The 23234-nt window shown below is 50.5% G+C and overlaps 1 protein-coding gene across 1 annotated transcript in view; it reads right to left on the bottom strand.

Moving 5' to 3' along the window:
- The window catches only part of LOC144247940 (uncharacterized), a gene marked incomplete at its 5' end in the record, with an annotated part of 684260 nt that overhangs the window by 381882 nt on the left and 279144 nt on the right, over positions 1 to 23234 (bottom strand). The window contains 1 exon segment of the mRNA XM_077789686.1: positions 10812 to 11233. Within this exon segment, the coding sequence (XP_077645812.1) occupies positions 10812 to 11233 (422 nt within the window).

Below are 23234 nucleotides of genomic sequence, written 5' to 3'. Positions count from 1 at the left end.
AAGGGAAACAAAACAGATGTCAGGAGTTGGTTTAAGGAATTGTTTTCCTACCCACACATCATTGCTGGCCTTCTGAGGTCAGAACTCCCCAGCATTCCTGCTGCACTCAGAATTTGCCACTGAGAGCTGTGAGAGGTAAAGGATTCCCTGTGGCTGAAGGAAGGTGAGGGGCTGGATGGGCTTGTTTCCCCAGCACTGCTCTGCTCAGCCCCCTCTGCTTCCCTGAGCATCTCCCTGGGCCTGGACATCCCCTCCTGAGAGGTGCCTTGTCCCTGCCAGCGCTCACAGAGCCCATCCCACCCTGTGTGCCCTCGGCCCGGCCCTACAGAAACCTGCCTGTGTGCAGGGCCCTGGCTGGGGCAGGCTCTGTGTGCAGCTGGGCAAGGGCAGCTCAGGAGAGCCCTGCTGGGCCCTGCAGAGGTGATGCTGCTGCTGCCCAGGGCTGAGGAGTGGCTGAAGGCCCTTTGGGAGGCTCCCAGCAGAGACACTGACCAGCCAAAGTCACCGTTCTGGAGTCTCTGTAAATGTTCAAACATGACTTTGATGATCCTGTGTGTCCGTTTCAACTTAGAATATTCTGTGATTCTGGGACTACAATTCCTGTTCTGCTTCTCTCATCCCCCTGTTATCTACAATTAAAAGAGAAAAAAAGCACTTGCAAGAGTGTTACAACATTAAAGAAAAAAACAGACTTTTATTGGAAGGTTCCAGGTGTCCCAGTGGGGATGGGGCACACCCAGCCACTGATTTCAACAATTATTAAGGTTAATCAATTAGGATATTTAACAGGAACATCCAATAGGAGATTCAGTTGCCCAAGTTACACACCCCTGGATCAACCCATTGGAGTAGGTCAAAGGGCTTCTTTGCCTCACTTTTTGTTATGACTGCTCATATTCTGGTCAAAAACCAAATGCTGTTCTTGTAGATCCACTCCCTCCTAATTAGACTATACAGTATTTCAGGAATGTATTTAGACAGTCAGCTTATTGGTGTAAAATCTGAGAGATAGGAAGAAAACATAGTAGACACAGCTAAGGATTCCAATTATATAAGTACATAATAGTAGTTTAGAAGAGCCACTTAACAGTTTAATAGAGTTATGTAAGGATTATAGTTTTATAACTAAATCATAGTAATTTGCAGAGCTATGAATATATGAAAAATATATAAAAAGCAGAACAGTTTTTGTCATCACCCCAACCTTCCCATCCTTCTCCAACAACGAAATTGAAAACACCATCTGGAAAGCTCCTGACCTTTACAGCAATACCAGGCTTACCTTTGGGAAGTGCCCTCCGGAGCTGTGCCCAGGCTGGTCTGGAGCTGGGAGCAGCCCTGCCCCAGCCAGCCCCTCTCAGCAGCAGCACCTGCCCTGCTCAGGGTGGCTCCTTCCCCCCACAGCTCCTGGCCAGCGCTGGGAGCAGCTCCAGGGCCGGCTGAGAGCTGTCCCTGGCAGGCAGCAGAGTCCCTGGCCCAGCACAGCGCCCTGGGCTGCAGGACCCTGTTCTGCAGGACAGCCCTGGGCACCCCTGGCTGCTCTGCACAGGAGATGAGCAGAGAATGCACTCACAGGCTCTGTGGGCATTGGCATGTTCCAGCTTTAGGAGATCACTCCAGGAGCTGCAGCTGCATTGTCCTGCAGCCAGAGGTTCCTGTGCCAAGGGCTGGCAGTGATTCTGCCCCAGGCACTTCTCAGCCCCTTCCCAGCCCTGACTGATTGAAGCTCTCTGTGCCTCTGTGCTGTGCCCGGGCTGGCTGCAGGCAGTGCCCCAGCCCTGCTGGGCTGGGAGAAGAGCTGCTCAGCAAGAGAAATGTGCTTTTGAAGCTCTGCTTGGTTACCAGGATCACCCTCTGTGCCAGGAGCCCGGCCCAGCTCAGCAGCACAGACACAGCACAAGGACTTTAATGACCCTCTGGGGCTTTGTGCTCAGGCCCTGAACATCAGGCCCTGAGAGGGAGCTGCAGAAACCTCTGCAGAACTCCAAGTCGCAATCCAGCTCCAAAGTTTCTGGGACTTTTAATGGGTCCCACCGAGAGACACTACTGAGAAAGTGTCCCCAGGCCCCAGGCAGAGCAGAGAACTGGAGGCACTGATGCCAGGTGAGGACAAAGAGAAGCCAAGTCTTGGTGCCCTGGGGCACAGCAGGGTCTGTGCCACCAAGGGCTGTGAGGAGACACCTTGTCCTGAGGCCCTGGGGCCTCCTGGCACAGCCCCAGCCAGGCTGGGCACTGTCAGCCCCTGCTCCTGCCCTCAGCATCCCCCCCATGCCCACATCCCAGTGGCCTCAAGGATCTGCTGGAAGGAGTCCCTGGGGAGCCTTGGTCAGGAATGGCCCTGGGGGCTCCTTCATGCTCCCAGAGACTGCAGGCTTTTCAAAGGACTTTGGGTTTGGCTTTTGCCTTGGAGTCTCTGAGAGCTTTCTGCAATCATGGCCCCAATTATCTGCTTTAAGGAGTCCCATGAGAGCTTTGTACTGACACTCAGTGGGGCTCATTAATGCTTTGAGATCCTCAAGGTTCTTAGGGTACTTTGGATTGTCCTTTCAAAACGGAGAGGTTTTTGTGCCATTTTCAGTTTCTGAGAGGTTTTTGTGCCATCCTGGTCTCCAGTTCTCTTTTCCAAGGAATCCACGAAGACTCTGTGTTGGGGATGGACCTCAGTGGGTCCCATTAATGCCTTGAGACACCTTGTGTGTTTCCTCTTGACTTTTACTCCTGTAAAGGTTTGTGCAATCTCCTCTCAGGCTGTGAGATTCCAGGGCTCAGCTCCAAATGCATCATGGGGCTCATTCGGATCAAACAAGTCCTGACAAACCATGGCTCTGCCTTGATTTCTCTCTTGTCTGGGGCAGTGGATCAGGAAGTGTCGTGGTTTGACATGGAAAGAGAATTTTTTTCCGGAAGGAAGAGGTCAATTTAGATATTGACCAATTGAAAGTAGACACACCTCTGAGAACACAGAGGGGTTGAAAGCAGAATTCCCAGGGGAACTCACTCTCTTTGGTTCTGGTCAGCGTGCAGTGCAAACCTCCCCTGCCCAGCCACAAGCTGGGTGGGGGAGGGGAAGCCCCCATGGCCTGAAAGGTAGGCCCCAAGGGTGGTGGAAGTACTGGAACCGGGCTGGCCCCTGCAGATGGAAGGGTGGAAGAAATCTGGGATGTCTCCATTCCCCCCCCCCCCACCCCCGGTTTCTCTCCAGAGGGGGAGAGAGAAAGAGACGGCGGCGATCCTGTCCTGTCAGCAATTCCACCGCGAGGAAGGAGGAGCGGGGGGAGCTCCAAGGTGCCCAGTTGTGTGGGAGTTGCTGGATGTCCGGGCATCGAGCCATCCCTGGGAGTTCAGACTTTTAACCCTTTCTTGAGAAAATGAAAGCTTTGTGAATTTTCCTTTCCCCTCCTCGGTTTGAAAGAGAGGAAGAGGGACACCTTGGACCCTGGGATGTTGGAAGGAGGAATTCTAGAGGGGAGGGGGACAAGGAGTGGCTTTTGGCTGGACTTTTCCGTGTTAGCCACAACCTGAACCAATCTTCTCCTTCAAGAGGGACTGTGTTTTGGGAGGATGCCAGTGAGTCAAGAGACCTGCTTCAGCTGGGAAAAAGACAAAATTGGAGTGAACAGAGAAAAGGTTAGGGGGTTTGTGGTGGCGCCCCCTTGCCCTGGAAAGGAAAGAGAAGAGAAGAAGATCTCTGTTCTTGAGCCCTCGGCCCCAGGGGAAAATGGGGGGGACTGTGGTCCCAAACAATGAAAAACTGAACTGTTGTTTTCTCCCCTCTTGGCAGGGCATCCTTGAAAGGAAAAATCCTAAAGGCAGTGACCATCCATGCATTGGTGGTGAGAGCAGTGTGCATGGAAAGGAGAAGGGTCACCATGGCAAACTTTTTCTCCGGGCGGTGCCATGTGTGACATGGAAACACAGGATGTGGAGCTGTGTTTCTTGGGGGGTCTGTGGCACAGGGGAGACTCTGTTCCCTCAATGGACTGAGTATCGATTGTTTGGAGGGTGGAAACCTGATTGGGGTCCAGATTGTGTCTCACTGTGGTTTGTTGGAGTTGGGTGGTGGGGGGAGGAATGTTTTGCAAGGTTTTCATTTGATCTTTGTGTGGTTTTTTTCTCCTTCTTTAGTTTTCTCTTTTCTTTTGTAGTAATAGTTTAATAAAGTTTTTTTTTCTGTTATTAAGCTTGGGCCTGCTTTGCTCTATTCTAGATTCCATTTCACAGCATTCAAGGGAGGGATCACATTTTCATGGGGGCACTGGCATTGTGCCAGTGTCAAACCATGACAACGGTCTATGTGCCAATTCCCATCCCCCCCATTTCCCACACCACTCAGGATTTCTCACACCTGGGTCTACTCCTGGGTCAGGGGTCTCTTCAGCCCCTCTAGAAATCTCAGCCCTCATTCTAGAGAGACTGCAGACTGTAGAGAGAAAGCTTACCAGATTAAACACCAGGAAGATGGTCTCTTTAACAGTCAGGGGAAACGGAACATTCTCTAATAGGGAGCTGAGAGATTCAGAGGAGAAGAAGGAAAGCAAAGGCTGAAAAGCCTCATCCCCTGCTTCCCCTCTAACAAACTGGCTGCACAACCATGACCATGAGCCATGCATTCCTGGAACAGACTTCAGCACCTTCATAAACCCCTGAAAGCCATTACACCCAAGCCCAACCTGATGGATATTCTGGTCAGTGGCCTTCTACTGCAAAAACTACGTATTAGGGACAATACTGGAGCTATTCCTGGATAAGAAAATAAACCTAGGGACCATAAAGGGATTAAGATCTCTAAAAAACCCTAGGGACCAGAAACACATACAGGCCTCCACTCTAAAAAGACACTATGAATTCAAACAACAAAGCCAGTAACTGCTCCATACTAACACAAAGTAATTGGAAGCAAAATATGATTAGAATGAGTTTGTTTTTTTTTTTTCCCTCTCTCCAGCCATGAAATGGGAAGCAAAATATTTGTCCTAGTTCAGAGCAAATCTGGGAGAAAAACCTCTGGAAGGAGCCCCCAGAAAACAAACCCCCATGGCCTCTCCCCACCCACCTGATTCGGGAAGAATTTTCTCTGAGAGAAGTGGAAAAGAACCTGTTTATTTAACAAACAAAACCCTTCCCAGCACTAAAAAAATGAACAACAACAGATGACAACAAAACTCTTTCACCACTCTGCAGAGATGACAAATCCAGAAAGTCTCTCCTGGGAGTGGTCGCCCGGGTCTGGGCGCTGGGGATTGCTCTGGGCACGGGATGGCTGCTGCAGATCGCAGAGCGCAGGCTCCCGGTGCTCCTCGGTGTTTCCCAGATCCCAGTCCGGAGCAGGTTGGATGGTATTCAGGAAGAGGAAAGGAAAAGAAACAGTCCAGGGAAAGAACTGGACTGCTCAGCTAAACTAACTAGGAAGCAAAGGCAAAAGCAGAAGCAAGCCAAGCAAGCCAAGTAAAGCAAAAGCCAGCCAGCACTGGCCTCTTCTAGACAGCAGAGCAGGGGGGGAGGTGAGCCGGCTGATAACAAGGCAAAACAAACCTTCACTTTCAGAGTCAGTTCTGAAAGCACAGAACAGAATATCAAACATGAACAGAACCCACGATTGGAGATACAAACACCATAACGTCACCCTGGGACATTCCACCCCTTATCTCCATATCTTCAACATCATGTAAAAACTTCATCAAGTTAAAACTTCCATCTTTCACTTACTCATACACATTTCCTTCCATCTCAATTACTCAAACCTTCAACACTTACACATTTCCTTCTATTTCACTTGCTCAAACCTTTGACACTTACACATTTCTTTCTGTCTCATGTCTGTGTGTTTTCATGCACAGACACTGGCAGCAACATCCAGCAAACAGTGATATTTGCACATGAGTCTCACCCCACAATCAGATCCCCCTGAGGTACACATCGTGTTGCTCCATCTCTCTGCATTATCCACCATGTACAACCTGGTCCCTGAGCAAAGACAATCCCACAAATGGGTTTGTCTGTACTCAAGGCAGAATTGATCCACACTGATTTCCCTAACAAACCTCTGACATGTGCCACTGGGACTTCATGAACTATACTCAGGGGCTCAGACTGGGCAGGACCTGCTCGATTGGTGGAACCTCAGCTGTTAACTAACCAGGTGACCTTTGCTAAATGCTGCTCCCAATTTTTGAAAGATCCCCCACCCAATGCTTTTAAGGTGGTTTTTAACAGTCCATTGTACCTCTCCACTCTGCCTGCAGCTGGTGCATGGTAGGGGATGTGGTACACCCACTCAATACCATGTTCCCTAGCCCAGGTGTTGATAAGGCTGTTCTTGAAATGAGTCCCATGGTCTGACTCAATCCTCTCAGGGGTACCATGCCTCCAAAGGACCTGCTTTTCAAGGCCCAGGATGGTGTTACGGGCTGTAGCATGAGACACAGGGTAGGCTAGGCTTCCAACCATCCAGTGGTGTCTTTTACCATGGTGAGCACGTAGCGCTTGCCTTGGCGTGTCTGGGGCAGTGTGATGTGGTCAATCTGCCAGGCCTCCCCATACTTGTACTTGGACCCCTGCCCACCATACCACAGGGGCTTCACCTGCTTGGCCTGTTTGATGGCAGCACAGGTCTCACAGTCATGGATCACCTGAGAAATACTGTCCATGGTTAGATCCACCCCTCGGTCTTGTGCCCACTTGTAGGTGGCATCTCTGCCCTGATGGCCTGAGGCATCACTGGCCCATTGTGCTCATAGCAACAGCCACTGGTTGAGGCTCACAGTCTGGTTTAGCTGCTGGCTTAGGCTCACAGTCTGGTTTAGCTGCTGGCTTAGGCTCACTGTCTGGTTTAGCTGCTGGCTTCGAGCCGGGGCTGTTGGCTGCAGCCTGAGTGACTGGGATCGCTGCTGATTTATCTCCCTGCCCCCCTTCCTCTGTCTGCTGCCCTACAGTATCTAGCAGGGTGTGATAAGCACATGCCAGGGCCCAGCTTGCTGCAATATTTTTCTCCTCAGACTTATCATGGCATTTCTCTTTCAGGTACATTGCCACCTCAGCTGGATTCTGAATTTGTTCACATGGGAAGTCCCAGGCTTTAGGGTCAGAAAATTCCTTTAAGATCTGGCCCATATGCTCCTATTTCTTTCTTGAACTCCCTCACATCTCCTGAGTTGAGAGGTACCTCCACATAACTATTCTCAGAATTTGGGTTGGTTGTCCCTGCTGACCAGCACTGGGGTTAGGGATCATTCCCAAAGCTACTTCCCTTCATGGATATAGAGCTTGCCCTTCCCTTTCTCTTTCCCCCCTTGTTAGACTACGAGTAACTCAGCGATTTTCCTCAGGGATCGGCTCTGGGATTTCTACCTCTTGGTTCTCAAAATCTCCCCCTTGATCTAAATCGGGGTAGACTGCGGGTGGTGCTGGTCGGGGTGGAGGAGGGGGAGGTATGTATGGTAGAAGGGGTGCAGTTGGAACTTCCTCAGGCTTTTTATTTTTCTTTTTCCCTCCCTGGGTGCTTAAGGCAAAAAGTTTTGCTCTTGTTTCCCCCACTATCCAGAGAGCAGCAAACTTGCTCTCTTCAATATCAAAAGGTTCTCTAGAGTTTACATAAATGTTTAATGCCTGGTAAATCCAGACCTTGAAGTTTCCAAACAGTGGCCAAAATAAATTATCACTACAGATTTGTTTTCCTCCCCATTCTTTTATACAATAATGTATCATTTTTGCCCTATCCTTCCCTTTCCTTGAAGGATATTCATCCCAAGATTTTATCATTAGACCTAACGGACTGTCAGGGGGTATCTGGGGAAGCGTTACCGGGGTCCCCGTCCCCATGGAAGCAGAGGCCTTGCTTTTCCTCTGCCCCATCTTCCAGGACACCTTCAGGCACACACACACTCGCGGCCCCTGTTGGTGCCCAGCCCCTCGCGGGCTCTGCAAACCGCACTACTCAGAGTTCTGCCCGTGCCTCGTCCTACAAGGACATCTCATGAGTTATGTCCTGGGATCCCAGCCCAACCCAGCGGATCCCCACTTTTATACTCACGCTGTCCTGCGTCTTCGCCTGGCTTCGTGCACAAAGATTACGGGGTTACCGGTATCCCTTGTGCTCAATACCGAATTTGGGTTCGTCGGTAAGGGTCTGGGAAGGAAAAGCCTGCACCAGAGCCGCTGCAGAGGCAGCGGGGCGCCTCCCTGATTAGGAATTCCCACCTGTTCGCCCTTATCCGAGTCACGGCACCAAATTTGTTACGGACAAATTCAACTGGGGAGGCTAATTACAGATAAATCAATTAACAAGAATTAATTAAGCAAGTGGTATTAAGCAAAAGAACAGCGCTGGGCTGCCAGGGAGCCTCTGCTCTGCCACGGAGCACCTTCCCCCTTTGACCTTTTTGTTTTTATACGTCCCTTTTTTATTTCCAGTTGACATATTTTCTCTTGATGCACTCTGTGCTGGTGCAATTGGTTGCTGGGGGTCTTTTTTTCTGCCTTGGTGGTCATAGGAATGAAGGCTCCTCATCTTCCTTGCAGATTGTCCTTGGCCTAAAAGTTAACTTGTATATAATTAGTTACACAGTCTTCTATGCTAGTTGCATTCCCTACTCAGTTCAAATTCTTGTCTCCTTTAACACTCATTTTGATGAACAACGACCTTTTTATTTATTACACCCACTCTCTCCCACTGCCCCCCAGCGTGTCCATCTCTCTGCTGCCCTCGAGCTCCCGGCCCGGCCCCGGCCGCCTGCTCCCATCCAGCTGAGGTGGTTCCAGGGCCAGCAGGAGCTCTCTGTGGTGGCCACCGACGTGGTCCCCAACGGGGACTGGACCCACCAGCTCCTGGTGCTGCTTGAAACCCCAACCCAGGGTGGGCTCACCTCAGTCTGGAACACCCTGTGAGCCAGAACTGGGGTACGGGGGAGGAACTGGGGGTGCTGGGAGAGCCACTGGGATGTGCTGGGAGCACCTGGGAGGGAGATGGAGAGAGCCTGGTTTCAACTGGGAGACGAGGTTGGGGGTTTGGAAGGGCTAAGAAGGGGTTTGAAGGATACTGGGGAGGGTGGGATGGGGTTCTGAGGGTCCTGGTGGGCACTGGGAAGAGACTGGGAGAGGATTTGGGGGTCCTGGGGCAGTGGGGGTGACTGTAAGGAGGCTGTGGGATCCTGAGAGGGACAGGAGGGGCTTTGGTGGGTCCTGGGGAGGTTAGGAAGGGATCAAGAGGGAGGTTTCAGGGGATCCTAAGTGGGCTGGGAGTGACCTGGAGGGTGTTTGGAGGGGCCTGGGTGTCTGTGAGAGTTTTTGGGAGATCCTGACCCCTGCGGACCACCCAGAGATGCTGCTGGATGCTGCCGCAGCAAGATGCTGACAGGAACTGGAGACTCCTGAGTTGGGTTCTGTCTTCCTGGCACTGGGGATCGGGTTCTACCAGTGCAAGACAGTCTGGGGGGTCACGTGAGTCATGTCCCCCCTCCTCTGGAATGTGTGTGCTCCCCCGGGGACCCCAGCCCGGTGTCACCCCCTTTTCTCTGCCCACAGAGCTCCTGAGCCGCCGGCGGCCGCAGCCCATCCCCGTGGCCTCGGGCCTTGCCGGGACGCCCCGCTCTATCCCCACGCTGATTTTGGGGGGATCGAGTGTCCCCCAGCCCTGCTGCCACTCTGGCCCTGCCCGCCTGCTCCCAGTGTTCCCAGTAAAGCTTCCCAGTTAAACCCAGCCCAGTTCCTGGGGGCACTGGGGAGGGACTTGGGGGGACCCCACGGCGGGGCCGGCACTGGGCAGGGAGGGCGGGTCCAGGTGGGGAACACTGCCTGCTGCGGGTCTGCCCGGCAACTGGTGAGTCATCAGCCCCGCTCTCGCTGATTGGCTGACTCTTCTCCACCGCGTTCTCTCATTGGCTGAGGAGAGGCCCGGCAGTGCAGAGAAGGAACGGGAGAGATCCCGCCCCGAGCACCGGCACGGGGACAACAGACCCGGCCTGGGCTCAGGGAGGGAATTTATTACCAACCAAACCACGGCAGCACCAGGAGAAGGGAAAGAAATCCCTCCAGCACCTTCCCCCACCCAACGGGGATCACCCACAACAGGGTTATCCACCATGGAGAGACGGGGACATCCCAGTTTAGAGCAAAGCCAATTTTACTGAGTGTACCAGGTGTTTACACAGGGATTGACTTGTATGGTGCTTATAGAGGGCTCTGTTTTTGGTAACAATTTCCCATTGGTTACACATTCTTGGTGACATCCAGTAACCTGGGAACATTTATCTTATCACAAAGTCTCACACCATTTTTTCTGGTCACTTCTTGCCCAGGGAGACTGAAACTGTGTCTGTGTCTCCCACAGTTTCTGCTCAGTCAGGCCTCAGATATCGGGCCCCTTTATCAGCTCCATTACTTTACTCTCTGTTTTATTCCCCATACGGGGGCACCAGGGCTCTGCCCAACGCGGGTCACTGGGGATCATCCAGCCCAGATCTTCCCATGGGGAATGGAGCTGCAGCAGCACACCAAGCTCTTCCCTCAATCTCTTCCCTCACTCCAAGCTCTTCCCTCACTCTCTTTCCTCACTCATGGCACTCACAGGGCTTCCTTTAGTGGTGCCTCCGTTGGTGTCTGATCAAGATTGAGCTCTGTGAGAAGCTCTTCCCACACTTCCCACACACTCGTAGGGCCTCTCCCCGGTGTGGATGCGCCGGTGCCTGATGAGGTGGGAGTTGTGTTTGAATCCCCTCCCGCAGTCGGGGCAGCGGTAGGGCCTCTCCTCTGTGTGAATCCGCTCATGTAGGAGGACACTGGAGCTGATCCGAAACCTCTTCCCACACTGGGGACACTTGTAGGGCCTCTCCCCAGTGTGGATGAGCTGGTGTGATCTCAGGGCAGAGCTCCACCCAAAGCTCTTCCCACATTCCAAGCACTCATAGGGCCGTTCCCCAGTGTGGATCACCTGGTGCTGGATCAGGCCAGACCTGTCTTTGAAGCCCTTCCCACACTTCCCACACTCGTAGGGCCTCTCCCCAGTGTGGATGCGCTGGTGCACGGTGAGGCTGGAGTTGTGCTTGAAGCCCTTCCCGCAGTCGGGGCAGCGGTAGGGCCTCTCCTCTGTGTGAATCTGCTCATGACTGAGGAGATGGGAGCTGGTCTGAAACCTCTTCCCACACTCCCCACACTCGTAGGGCCTCTCCCCAGTGTGGATCCTCTGGTGCTGGATCAGGCTGGATCTCCGGCTGAAACCCTTCCCACATTCCAAGCACTTGTGGGGCTTCTCCCTGCCATGAGGCTTCTCCACCAGCTCCGAGCTCCGCCTGGATCTCCGCCCGCCTTCCTGGCTCAGGGGGGCTCTTTCCTCCCTGCAGCTCCCTGGGCTGGGTTTGCAGCTCCTCTTCCTGCAGCATCTCCGGGGCTTTTCCTCCTCCTCCATCCAGCCACACCCTGGGAATGACAAATCCTGGGTTGGGGAAAAAACAAGAGAAGAGCACCTTGGACTGGAGGTTCCTCCTTGCCCAAGTTGATCTCAGGAAGTCATTGGGAATCTTGTGTCCGTAAGAACCTCCATAACACCAAGATTCAGCCCAAAAACTCCACAAACTACCAAGACACAGACCAAAAACTCCCCAAACATCACAAGTCAGCAAATCCTTCTCCAAAACATAAAGATTCAGCTGCCACATAAAACCAAAGCACCAACATTTAGCCCAAGAAAGCTCAGAAACACCAAGATTTACCCCCTGAAAATTGTGGATCCCCCTCCACAGTCACCTGCTGCATGTGTGGGGAGCAGCACTCCTGGGGCTGGGGGGAGGCTGCAGACACAGGGAGGGGTGGAACCTTCTGCTGCTTCCTCTTTCTGCTCCTTCTCCTCCTCCTCCTGTGTCTTTGCTCTTCCTCACACTCCTCTTCCTCTTGCTATTCCTCCTTCTCTGGCACAATCCCACCCTTTCCTGCCACTTGCATCCTTTGACCATTCTGTTCTTCAAGCCTGCTTCTCCTTCCCTTCTCCTCCTGCCCCCAGGCCCAGCACCCACTGCCGGCTCCCTCTTCCCCCCAGCCCCACAGCATCCCAGCGCAGGGGCAGGGATGGAGCTGGGGCAGGTCGGGCTGGGGCAGCGCTGGGCTCCCGGCCGCTCCCGCCCGCACTCGGTCCCCACTGCAGCCGCTCCCGCCAGGACAGCGCGGGGGGGCCCGGCCTTGGCGCTGCCCCACTCCCACCTCCCCAAATTCCCCTCGCGGGGGCCATGGGGTCGAAGGGGGTTGGTCCAGGTAGGGAATGCTCAGAGGGCAAGGTACCTGTAGTTAAGGAGGTGACAGGAGAAGCCAACGGTTTCAGAAAATGTCATCAGTTGATGACACAGACTGCTGCTCAGCCAAGGTCCTGCTCAATTAATGAATTTCCAGAAGAACAACAAAGACTTAACAGAGCCATGAATATCGTTTACTATACAAAAGTGGGGAGCATATTACGGTGGGTATGTAGTAGGTGGATTGGGAAGTCTGTACCTCTCAAGTGCTTCAGGCAATGGGGAAAGCAGAGGGAGATGTGGCCAGAATTAGGATGAAAACGAAGCTGTGTCCTCCAATAATTAGGAAGATCCCATGGGGAATGTCCCATGGCCACTCCCATTTTTAGGAATGAAATTACTTTTACAGACACCTCTGTCTGCTTTGTGGACAGAATCCTCTGCTGATGTCAATTTTTCCACACACCCTGGGGCTCATCCCCAATTCCTTCCACCCTCCGGGGCGGCGGGCAGGGAGTGCAGCTGAAGGTGCCTCACCCACTTTGGGTGATCGGCTCCCTTGGCTGGCGGCGGCACCGGGGATTGATTGGGGACCCGGGAGTGACCAGGAGGCAGACGAGTGACACATCAGGGGGGTCTGTGAAGAGTCAGCAGTGAGAGAGCACTGAAAATCTCATCAGTGAGTGCCCTGGGATCCTCAGGGAGTGAACATGGCAGGGCACCCATGGAGGGGAGAAAAGGGAAAGCCAGGAAGGGGGCCTGGCCAAAGGGATGATGATCCCAAAATGTCTCTGAAGGGTCCCTTGGGAGAATGTTGAGGTAGTTTGCACATTCCCCCAGAGGTAATTAAGGACATGGACACCCTGGGAGGCAACAAGGGAAGTAGAGAAGGCATTTGTACAACAGGGGATGCATGGTATTGGTGTGCTGGGATGGAATTGGGTGAAGGAGAGTGCAGCAATATGGTTCAGGCAAGAAGCAGCAGGAGGAATCTGTGTGGTAAGAAAAAGGATGATGAAAAAGAGGAGGAAGAGAAAAATACTCTGGATTGTTTTGTTTTCCAGCAGTGTTTTATCCTCACAATTTGCCAGCTGATCCAGATCCTTTCCATCCCCGGTTTCCAGGAGAGGAAAAGCAGGAGGTCAGGATGCCAGGGGTTTCTCTGCGGTGGCAGCGGCAGCACCGGGCGCAGAGGTGCGGCACCGGGAGCACGGGCTGGGGCCTGTGGGGAGCTGCGGGGCCGGGCCGGGGCTGTGGGGCAGCCGGGGCTCAGCGCCGGGCGCTGCCTGACCCCACCAGCCCCGGGCAGGGCCGGCAGTGGCCCCCGGCCCCCGGGAGGCTGCGGGACGCCCCGGCCGCTGCCCGGCCCCGGGGAGCTGCCGGCCCTGCCCGCCGGGGGGGCCGCCTTTGGACACTGCGGCAGGACAGGCACCGGCTCTGCCACACGGGCTGGGCAGGGACCCTGAGCACAACGGGGAACACAAAGGAACAGCTGGGAAATGCAGAGTGCACATGAAGGATCAGGATTTTCTGTTCAGGATTTCGTTTGGGTCCCTGCAGAAAGGAAAGGTTTTGCAGAAAGCTCAGCAGCTCTCAGAGGATGAGCACCCACAGGCAGTGACCGGGGCTGCAGGAGTGGCAGAAGAAGCCCTGCAGCACTTGGCACAAAGGCACAGCAGCTGAAGGCAAGAAGGGATGAGCAAAAGGCCAAGCTGAAGGCAAAGGCCATGGCAGAGTTCCCACAGCCCCTGAGGGATCAACCCCAGGGCCCAAGGGGGCCCCAGCACCCGGGGCATGACGGGGTCGGCCACAAGCACCTGGCAGAGGCATTGCCCTCCTGGCCAGGGCAGAGCCCACCCAAACAGCCCCTGGGAAGGAGTCAGGGCTCCAGCTGCAGCCCACAAGGACACTGCAAGCACAGACAGCAGCACCCTCAGCAGGAGCAAGTCCAGCCCTGCATGGACATGGATTGGCAGGGCTCTCTGAGCTCCCATCCCACCGAGGACCCACCACACTGGAGCCCTGGAGAACATTCAGGCTGCGTCTGCATCCAGAGGAGGCCTCTCCTGATGGACACAGGGGCCTTTCCATCCACTCTGAATCTTACACCTAAGGGGGGGAAAATTGTAAAGGAATGTTTTCATTATTAAGGGAATAAATGGGAAAGTTGAGCTGGTATCACTTGTTCAATCACTGTTAGGAGCTGTGGGGGGTAGGTTTGAAATAAACTAATTTCTTTTTCTTCCTACTCTGATTGTAATTGACTAGGAAGGAGTTTGATGGTGGCATTGTAATATTGTAAAAGGTGATACAGAGGCTATTGCTGCTGTACCTTTGTGTCAAATGTCTGGCAAGGCCTGTGCTGAAGGGAAACCAGAGGTGTGGGCAGCCCCTGGGGGAAAATTTCATGGGGAGCCTCTCCAAATTAGTTTGAAGCAACCAGGACAAGTGGTGTCTAAAAGCAACACCCTATTCCAGGGGAGGGAAGGAAGGGCTCACAGCCTGGTATGGAGTCCCTGCTAAAGGCAGGGCTTTTGGAGCCAGGGATGTCTCCCTACAGCACTCCTATCCTGCCAGTCAGGGAATCAGATGGCTCCAATGAGGAGGACAAGAACAAGTGGTAGACAAAGCCCCAGTGAAATGGCTGAATTTCCTGGCTAAAAATATCTTTTGAGTATTGGGGAAAAAAAAAAAAAAACAAATGGCAAATGGTGGAGAAAAAGGTTAAATATTTGGGAAATACTGGGACTGAAGATTCCTGGTGAATTGACCCAGAGAGGCACTGGGCAATCTCAGAAGTAACACTTCCCTGGACCAAAAAGGAGCTGAGACAATTTTGAGGATAAATAGGGAATTACACAGCCTGGATTGAGGATTCTCTGTTACAGCCAGAACACTGTAGGACTTTTTAACCCCAGACAGCCTCCATGCTGTGGTATGGACAGGAGAAAGTGAGCAAAACTTGAGAAAATGAACAACCAAAAATATTGATGCCTCAGTTCTGTCTCTTCCAGACTCAGAAAAGAAATTGGAATTGTAGGTGAATGTTAAACAGGGCCATGCCAAAGGAATTCTTGGGCCAAAATGTTTCACCCAGTGGCCACAGTGGCCTCATTGCCTGCAGAATTGTGCAGCCACAGCTTCAGTGGGAACCCAGGCCCAAAACCTGATGACAACAGGATCTCCAACTGTTCCAGTCTGCCATCAAGTTCAAGCTTTGATAAGCAAAAGAGCCTCGCAATGGATGAGCAGTGCTCGGTTATTACAGTGTGAAACTTGTTCAGTGGCACAGGAGGATTCAGAACTGAGCACAGGGGAAGGGTTTAACCCAGCCTCCTGTTTGAACAGCCCACAGAGGGGCTGGGAAGAAACCCAGCACTGCATTCAAGTGACACAGCTCCAGACACAGCCTGGGGGAGATTCAGGAGACATTGCCTGGCCTGAGGCAGAAAATGTCTTGGTGGATGGCTCTTCAAGGGCAGCAGAAGGGAAAAGAGTTCCAAGACACGCTGTTATTGAGGAAAGGGAATCAGACAAAGTGCAGGTTACCCCCATGGTCAGCTCAACCGGCACAGCTGTGTGTGCTTGTAAGAGCCTGGCACTGAAATGCCCTGAGCAGGAAGGCTTCAATATCTTCTGGTGACACCATCTCACCTAACAGGGGAAGAAAGCAATTCTGACTGCTCAGCAACCACTGGATCACTTACTAAGGCATTTCTAAAAGACATAATTCCAATAAAAGGGATTGTGGAAGCCATAGACTCAGAGAGCAGAACTAATTTTGCAGGAGAGTTCCTCCAGGGGGTTATGGCAGCTTTAGGAATACAAATGGGACCTCCAGAACCCCTGGCACCCCCAGAGCTCAGGCTGGGTACAAAGAATGAATGGGGATAAAAAGAAACACCTTTAGAAGCTGGGGATTAGATAGTAATTAGATAGTTTCAGCAAGTTTTAGAATGGATTTTCTCAGTGAAGATGGAGTCTCCAGCACCCTAACTTTCGGCTATTTATGGAGAAGGCACTGCACATAACAGCTGAGGCTTCCAAAGTGGCTCAAAGTGCAGATGTCTGTTTAGAATGGTGAAGGACATAGGTATGATTCACTAGTAACTTTCAAATACCTGCTCTAAAGCTGGAGTTACTCAAAGAAGAGAGAACTACTTCAACACTTGTAAAGAAGCACCATTTTTTCCAAATCTAATTTTCACATGTAGCTGAATTTTTCAAGAATTGTGTTTTTTATCATACTATGAGTGCAAAACAATCTATTAGAAGTGTTTAAAAACAGATTGTTAACAGGAAAAAGTGATCAAAAGATCTATTTCCTCTTGTATTAACAATTGAAATATGACTGAAGAAGGGATCAACTCTGCAGTCCCCTGAACCAAACTCACAACTTCTTTAACAGCATGCTCAAAGTTTTCTATACTTCAAGCTTTTCTAGAAAATTCACTTTCTTAATTTCTGCTGTTTCTGTAGCCCCAGACCCTGTATAGTTTATACCAGCTGCATTCTACAGAAGGGATACCCAACTGAGGATACAAATTGCCTGCTGAATGGCCTTCTCTGACTCCATGCTGTTACTTTTGACCTCAGATGGCACAGAAAATGCTCTCCAGTTGACTTGCTTCCAAATGCCAAAAAACCCCAACCCCCAAACTTTTAAACATAAAACAGAAGGAAAGCTTAATTATTTGAGTTAAAATAGCACTGCAAAACAGTTATTCACAAATATAGCAATAAAAGTGTTATAAAAGATGTGCCTCCTGATACATAAAGATATCCTGAAGAATGATTTTGTATTGTTTATATACATTCAAAATTAGTTTTCATCTTTTTTACTGAAAACTGCGTTTTCATAGACAAACAGAATTTTTTCCTATAACTGGATATCTGCCTGGCAGACATAAATGTTTCTGTCAAATTCACCATTCTGCCATGGATATCAGAAGACATCTTGGAGTGACATGGACAGGGTTTTGCTTCCTTTATTAATGTTTCCATTCTTTGGTTCTCACATGACCTGTGTCATTTCTGTATTTAAATTCAGAAGCTCTTGCCAGAATACTCTTTCAACTTTGTTTGTAGTCGCAATGCAAGAGGTCTGCAACTCTTGCTTTAATTTGGGACAGGAGTTATTTCTTCTTGTAACTGAAGACTAATGGCAGACATCACCTTCCTCATTTCTCCTGAAGTAATGCCTCAATTCTCTGTCTGGGTTAGCTGGCTAAATTATTTCCTTTCTAAATAGTCAGGTTCTGCTGTGTATAGAGAACTGTGACTTTCAGTGCTTAATATAAGCAAGCACTGAGAGGAGGGATGTACTGAGAAGACAATTTTCTGCGAGATACATATAATACCCTTTCTGCTCCATGTGTTCCTGCTGCAGCCTCAGTTGAGCTGCAGGTCCAGATTTTGATAAGGATTTAAAAAATGTTGGGCACCACTTAGGATCGATTAGACTAGCAATGTCCAGAGGTTTAGAAATTGCATCCTGTAGAAAAGGAGTTTTTCCTCAAAAGCCTGTAAAATGTACAGGGTCACATAGACCAGAAACCTGATCTTTCCCTTACGTCAAAATGGCTCCTAGCTAAATTTCTGGGACCCTCTATGCTAAAATAAGAGAGGTGTGTCAAAGTAAAGCTAATAGTGGCAAAATTCCTTAGCACAACAAATCAATTGAAATGTCAAGTGCAAATTAAGGATCAGAAAGGAGAGAAAGAAAATAAGAGGTAAAAATAGTCTAACAGAGGCTCCTGACTTAATCATATCAACAGCTGAAGTTAAAAGGTTAGCAGAGGTTGATCTGACTGTTAATGTTTTCTCATCATTTTGTTTATGAGAAAGAAGAAGGGAAGAAGCCTTCCATCCCTGGTATCAGGTTAAGTTCCTCTGCTTGAGTGGAACAACTCAGTACTCCAAATATAAAAGCTCCAAAGAAGCTCACACAAGGATGTTTGTCTCGAACTGTAATTGGAATAGATCCATTTGTTTGTGTAATTGCCACCATGGTGGAAATCTGTGCTTCTCTATTTGTGCAACTGCAAATATTTTCTAGGAATGAACCATCTGAATTTTAATATCCCATAGATTCAGTGCAATACAGCATATTACAATATCTTGACCTTTTCAGTGTTCCATAAATTGATTGTCTGGTTATTCCTGTCCCCCCTCGTTTACAGGCCTGGAAACCTTAGAAGAAGAGGTAACATGGCTATCTCTGAGTCGTATCTTTTATATTTATCAGCATTTCCAGAATCACACTTCTAGTGTCTTGAAGGCTTGACAGAAGTTACATACTGTGTGCCTGAGGTGCAGTAGCATATAAAATCATGCCAGAAAAGGCAGGGATGAGTGCCACAGGCGGGCTCACAAGGTTCACCACAGGTGGTCCTGTTGAAGGTCACATTGGTTGACCAGCATTGTTATAAAATTGTGATCTCTCCAGTGAGTTATTCTGACAGCCAGATAAACCTCCAGCTAAATAAATATCATGGGCAACCTTCAACCAACCAAATGTAACTGTTTAATTAATGTGCTTTTCCTAAGTAAATTAAAAAGCAGAGGGAAAAGGCTTCTGGTCTTTAAAGGATGCATAAAGCAGAAAATGAAAGATCTGAATATGAAAGGGAGAGAATCCTCTTAAAGCTGAGGATACAGTGGTAAGAAAAATTATTATTCATTTGCAGACATCACCTCAAACTGATGGACTAGTGAAAAGAAGATACAAATTTTAATAACAGCAAATGTTGGAGTAAGATGCAGAGAAAGAGCAATTGCCACTTTTTCATTGCTTGTCTTCCATCAAAGAAGGGAGAGGGGAAATTCACATTTGGTAGCGTTTATTACAATTATTATGCCCTCAAAAAAAAGAAAAAAAAAAAAAAAGCCGCCAACCCCAAAATTATAGAACAAAACAGAAATGCTCTGAGGTGGCTCAAATTCTTCCTCTGAGACTAAACGCAGATATTTTTTTCTCAAGATGCTTTTTCACTTCCAGATGTGCCTTCAGGTCCAACATGTGCCTTGAGGTAAATTCCTCTGCCTAGTGAGTGTGCAGCTGAAGAGGCTATTACTGTTTTGGTAGCTTCCTACAAGCATAGCTCAAGCCGTCTCATCTGCCCCTTCCAGCAGCAGCAGAAAGAGGTGTTGAGGTGTTTTGTCTCAAGCGCTGAACAGAACAGGATGCAGATGACACGCATCACCTTTTGAAGTCTCACATCCAGTCTGGGGTAGGGGGAGTGCTGTGTGGCTGTGAGACAAACTACATAAGAGAGCCTGAAATGCAAAAAAAGACTTCAGTTCCTTTCTTCTCTGCATCGGGGCCATGATGAGTTCCATGACCGGGCTGGGACGGCGGGCGGGGCTGGCCTGTGATGCGCTCTGGGCTCTGTGACAGCACAGGGGCCGTGTCACAATGGGGGCAACTATAAAAGGCCCCAGGCCGGTGCCGCTGCCCCAGTAGAGCCTCGGCAAGCGGTGAGTACACAGCAGAGGGGAGAGGGGGCTGGAGGAGGGCTGGGACAGGAGCGCCGGTCCCCGGGGCTGCCCCGTCTCCAGGGCCCAGCGCCGGGCGCAGCGCCTTGCTGGGGGCGCGGGGCGCGCGGGGCAGCGGTGCAGCCTTGCCAGCTGCCGGGGGCCCTTTCCTTCCTGCCACCACATCCCTGCCGCTCCTGCCCCTCACTGTCTCCATTCCGGCCCCACTGAGCCCCTCCTGTGTGTCCTCCTGCAGACCATGGCTTTACTGTCACTGCTGTTTGTGCTTGTGCAAAGCCTGATCCAGTACCCCCAGCCAGCTGGGGATGGGCTGGATGAGGCCACGCACCAGAGAATGCGGGAGCGTCAGAAGCTGCTGGACCGTGAGATGGCCCGGCTGATGCAGGAGCTGGAGCAGGGGCCCCTGCAGCAGCAGGATGAGGGCTGGGGAGCCATGCTCTTTGGTGCCCTGCAGCAGTGGCCATTCTGGGTTCTTGCTGGCATCCTGCTCCTCTTGGGCCTGTGGCTGGGCTGCAGGAGAAGGAGCTGTGAGGCCAGCAGCAGCAGCAAGGACCAGAGCTCCCGCAAGACCTTGGGAGATGAGAGAATAACTGAAGAGGAAGAAGACACCGCTGATCCAGAGGAAGGTGAAGAAGACAGAGATATGACTCTGGAGGCAGAAAACAGCGGCACTGAAGATGATAGAGAAGGCAGTCCTGTGGCTGCAGATGATGGCAACAAGGATGATGCCACTGAAGACAATTATGATGTGAAGATGAAGGAGGACAGCGATGTCAACAGTGGCAATTATGATGTGAAGGAAGACAGCGATGTCGACAATGGCTATCACTTAAAGAAAGAAGGACAGAGTGATGGGGATATGCCAGGAGACACTACCACTGAAGGAAATGAAGAAGAACCTGGCAATGTTGCTGGAAATAAAGAAGATCTAGAGAAGCAAATGAAGAAAAAACCAAGGATGTACAGGTGGACCAAGACAAGGACACTGGAAAGGAAGAAGGAGAAGGAAATGAAGAAAAAAACAATAGTGTTACTATAAAGGCAGGCAAAAACACTGATGTAAATGAAGGTGAAGACAATGTAGATGGAACAGAAGAATACATGGATGTGAAGGTGCAGGAAAGCAGACGTGCCAATGACCAAAGAAGTAAAGACTGGACTGGGCAGGAAGATAGCAATCAATGTGGGAATGAAATTGCCCATAGTGGTTTGCCTGCACCTGAGGAAGTAAATAAGGATGTGATAGCAGAAGATGGCAATGATAGAAACAAGGATGAATAACAGGCTGATGTGAATGTGGAGGGAAACAAGAATAATGATAGACAAGAAGAGGAACAAGGTAATGTGGCTGCCAGTGAAAAAGGTGGCAGTGATGGTGGCAGGGAAGAAAATGCCAGTGGTGGAATTGAAAGCAGAGAAGACACCCAAGATGCTGGGAATGAGAAGGACATCCTTTTAGTGGATGGTATAGAGTGGCCTGTGGAGGACCTGGAGAGAGGCTGCTCAGTGACAGCTGAGCTGATGGAGAGCTTCACGCGTGTCTTTGTGTACAGCGTGAGCAATAGCTTTGATCCGGTGCCTCAAGTAGCCATCGGGGTGGGCAGTGCCTTTGAGGGCTGGAGCCCCCATGAGTGGGATGGGGTGTACCGTGTGCTGGTCCCACTGAATCCCACCAGGGCACACCTTCCACCTAGAGCCAAGCAGTGCAGGGCAGACGGCAGCAAGGACCTTCAGCATCCGTGTAGAGCTGGTGTGCACGTGTGAGAGCGAGCAGCTAGGCGAGAAGCTGTTGTGCCTCCTGCACCACTCGCAGGAGGAGCTGCGGCGGAAGCAGCAGCGCAGCCTCCTGGAGACACTCTGCACCGGCTCCTACCTGGATGTGGAGAAAACCTCCCGCTGGTTCTTCCAGATGGTGAGATGCTCGTGGCTGCATGTGCCTCAGTCATACTCATGGCACTTGGTGTTTCAGCCCTGCAGCCGGTCCTGCCAATTCCTGCTGAGCAGAGGCAAGAGGACCCTGTTGGTGGAGATGCTTTTTGGGTGCACCAAGGGGACTATGACATCTTTGTGGTCAACCAGCCCTTAGAGGCCCAGAAAGGCAACTCCGGTAACCTTGTGAGCAGTCAGCCCACCAAGGCCAACATCCTCACAAGAACAGCATGGCCTGAGACATTCGCTGTGGTGGAGGCAAAATTCTTCCAGCACATTGCCAGGCAAGATACCATGCAAGAGGTTGCACCTGAAATACCTGCAGCTCTTCACCTGCATGCTGAGCGACACAGGTTTTTCCACCTCTAACTGGAAGACTCTGGTCATGCATGTGTTAAACATCTTACCACCGGTCTACTGGCGCAGGAAGGAATTTCCACTGCGGCTGTAGGACATCATGGCATACATGCAGCTCTGCCTGAAATGGAAATGCCCGGACCATTTTGTTCTAGGCAACGAGAAGCTTCCTGCAGAGATCAGCTTGCCGCCAGCAATGCAAAAGGTTGAGCCACTCAACCTCTTTGAGTACCTGGCCCGAAATCCGGATGCCCACAGAAAGGCAATGGAGGCTTATGCTCAGCTGCACTTTCGCCTCTGGATGATGCTCTCCAACACTGAGAAGAATTCCCTGCACAAAGCTCTGATGGAGAAGTTCGCAGACGATTGCTGCGACGTCGACTCTTTGTGATTGTTGTATTTGTCCGTGGCAATCCTGAAGCTGCTTTCCTGCTCCTGTGGAAGGAAGATGCTGCAGCACATGGTTTCGTTGTGCAGACACTTCCATAAGTGGCCTTGCCCTTCACCTTCCATTTACAACAGTGCTGTTGCCTAAGTCAAGGAGGCAGAAACTGGCTCCACCTGCACATCCTCGCAGAAGAACAACAGTGAAGCTGATGGAGGTTGCTTGGAATACCTCGAAGACAGCAACCTAGCCTATTAGGGACTTAATGTAGTTATTTAGTGAGTTGTAGTTTTAATTAGACTTGTTTCTTAGCATTCATTCCAGAGGCCCTTTAGTGTTGGCAGTATATAACTATTTTGCAAAACTACCCTTAGTGTAGAGAAATAGAGTTTAGACTAGATTAGTTTAAACCCTTAGTTTAGAGAATTACCCTTAGTTTAGAGAATTCCCCTAGTTGCTTGTCTGCTTTTAAATAATACTTGAATATCTATGTTTGAGAAACTAATAAAAGAAGTTAAGTTTCTCAAATTGCCTGAAATGCGTCATTCTTTGTACGTAACCCTCTATATCTTTGAGAATGTCCTTCCTATACCTCTATCTGAAATAAAGACTCTTTGCAAACAGAGATGTTGGATATATTAAGTATGCTGTCTCTTGAGCATTTCCATAGAAATGCTTGAAGTTTGAAGTGAAAATGCCCTGAAATGCCTGAAATTTTGCAGCAGAGTACTCCTGAATTTTTTTAGCAATCTTTGGAAAGATTGCTGAAGTTTTCTTTACACAGTCACTTTTACAACTCCTAGGGAACAATTTAGTCCTAAAAGATTGAGCTACCCTTCAGTAATAGCTGC

The sequence above is a fragment of the Lonchura striata genome, chromosome 36 (genome assembly GCF_046129695.1).
Source record: "Lonchura striata isolate bLonStr1 chromosome 36, bLonStr1.mat, whole genome shotgun sequence".
In the NCBI taxonomy this organism is placed as follows: Eukaryota; Metazoa; Chordata; class Aves; order Passeriformes; family Estrildidae; genus Lonchura; species Lonchura striata.
The sequence above is the reverse complement of the archived record's forward strand: the minus strand, read 5'-3'. Positions and strand labels throughout refer to the sequence as shown.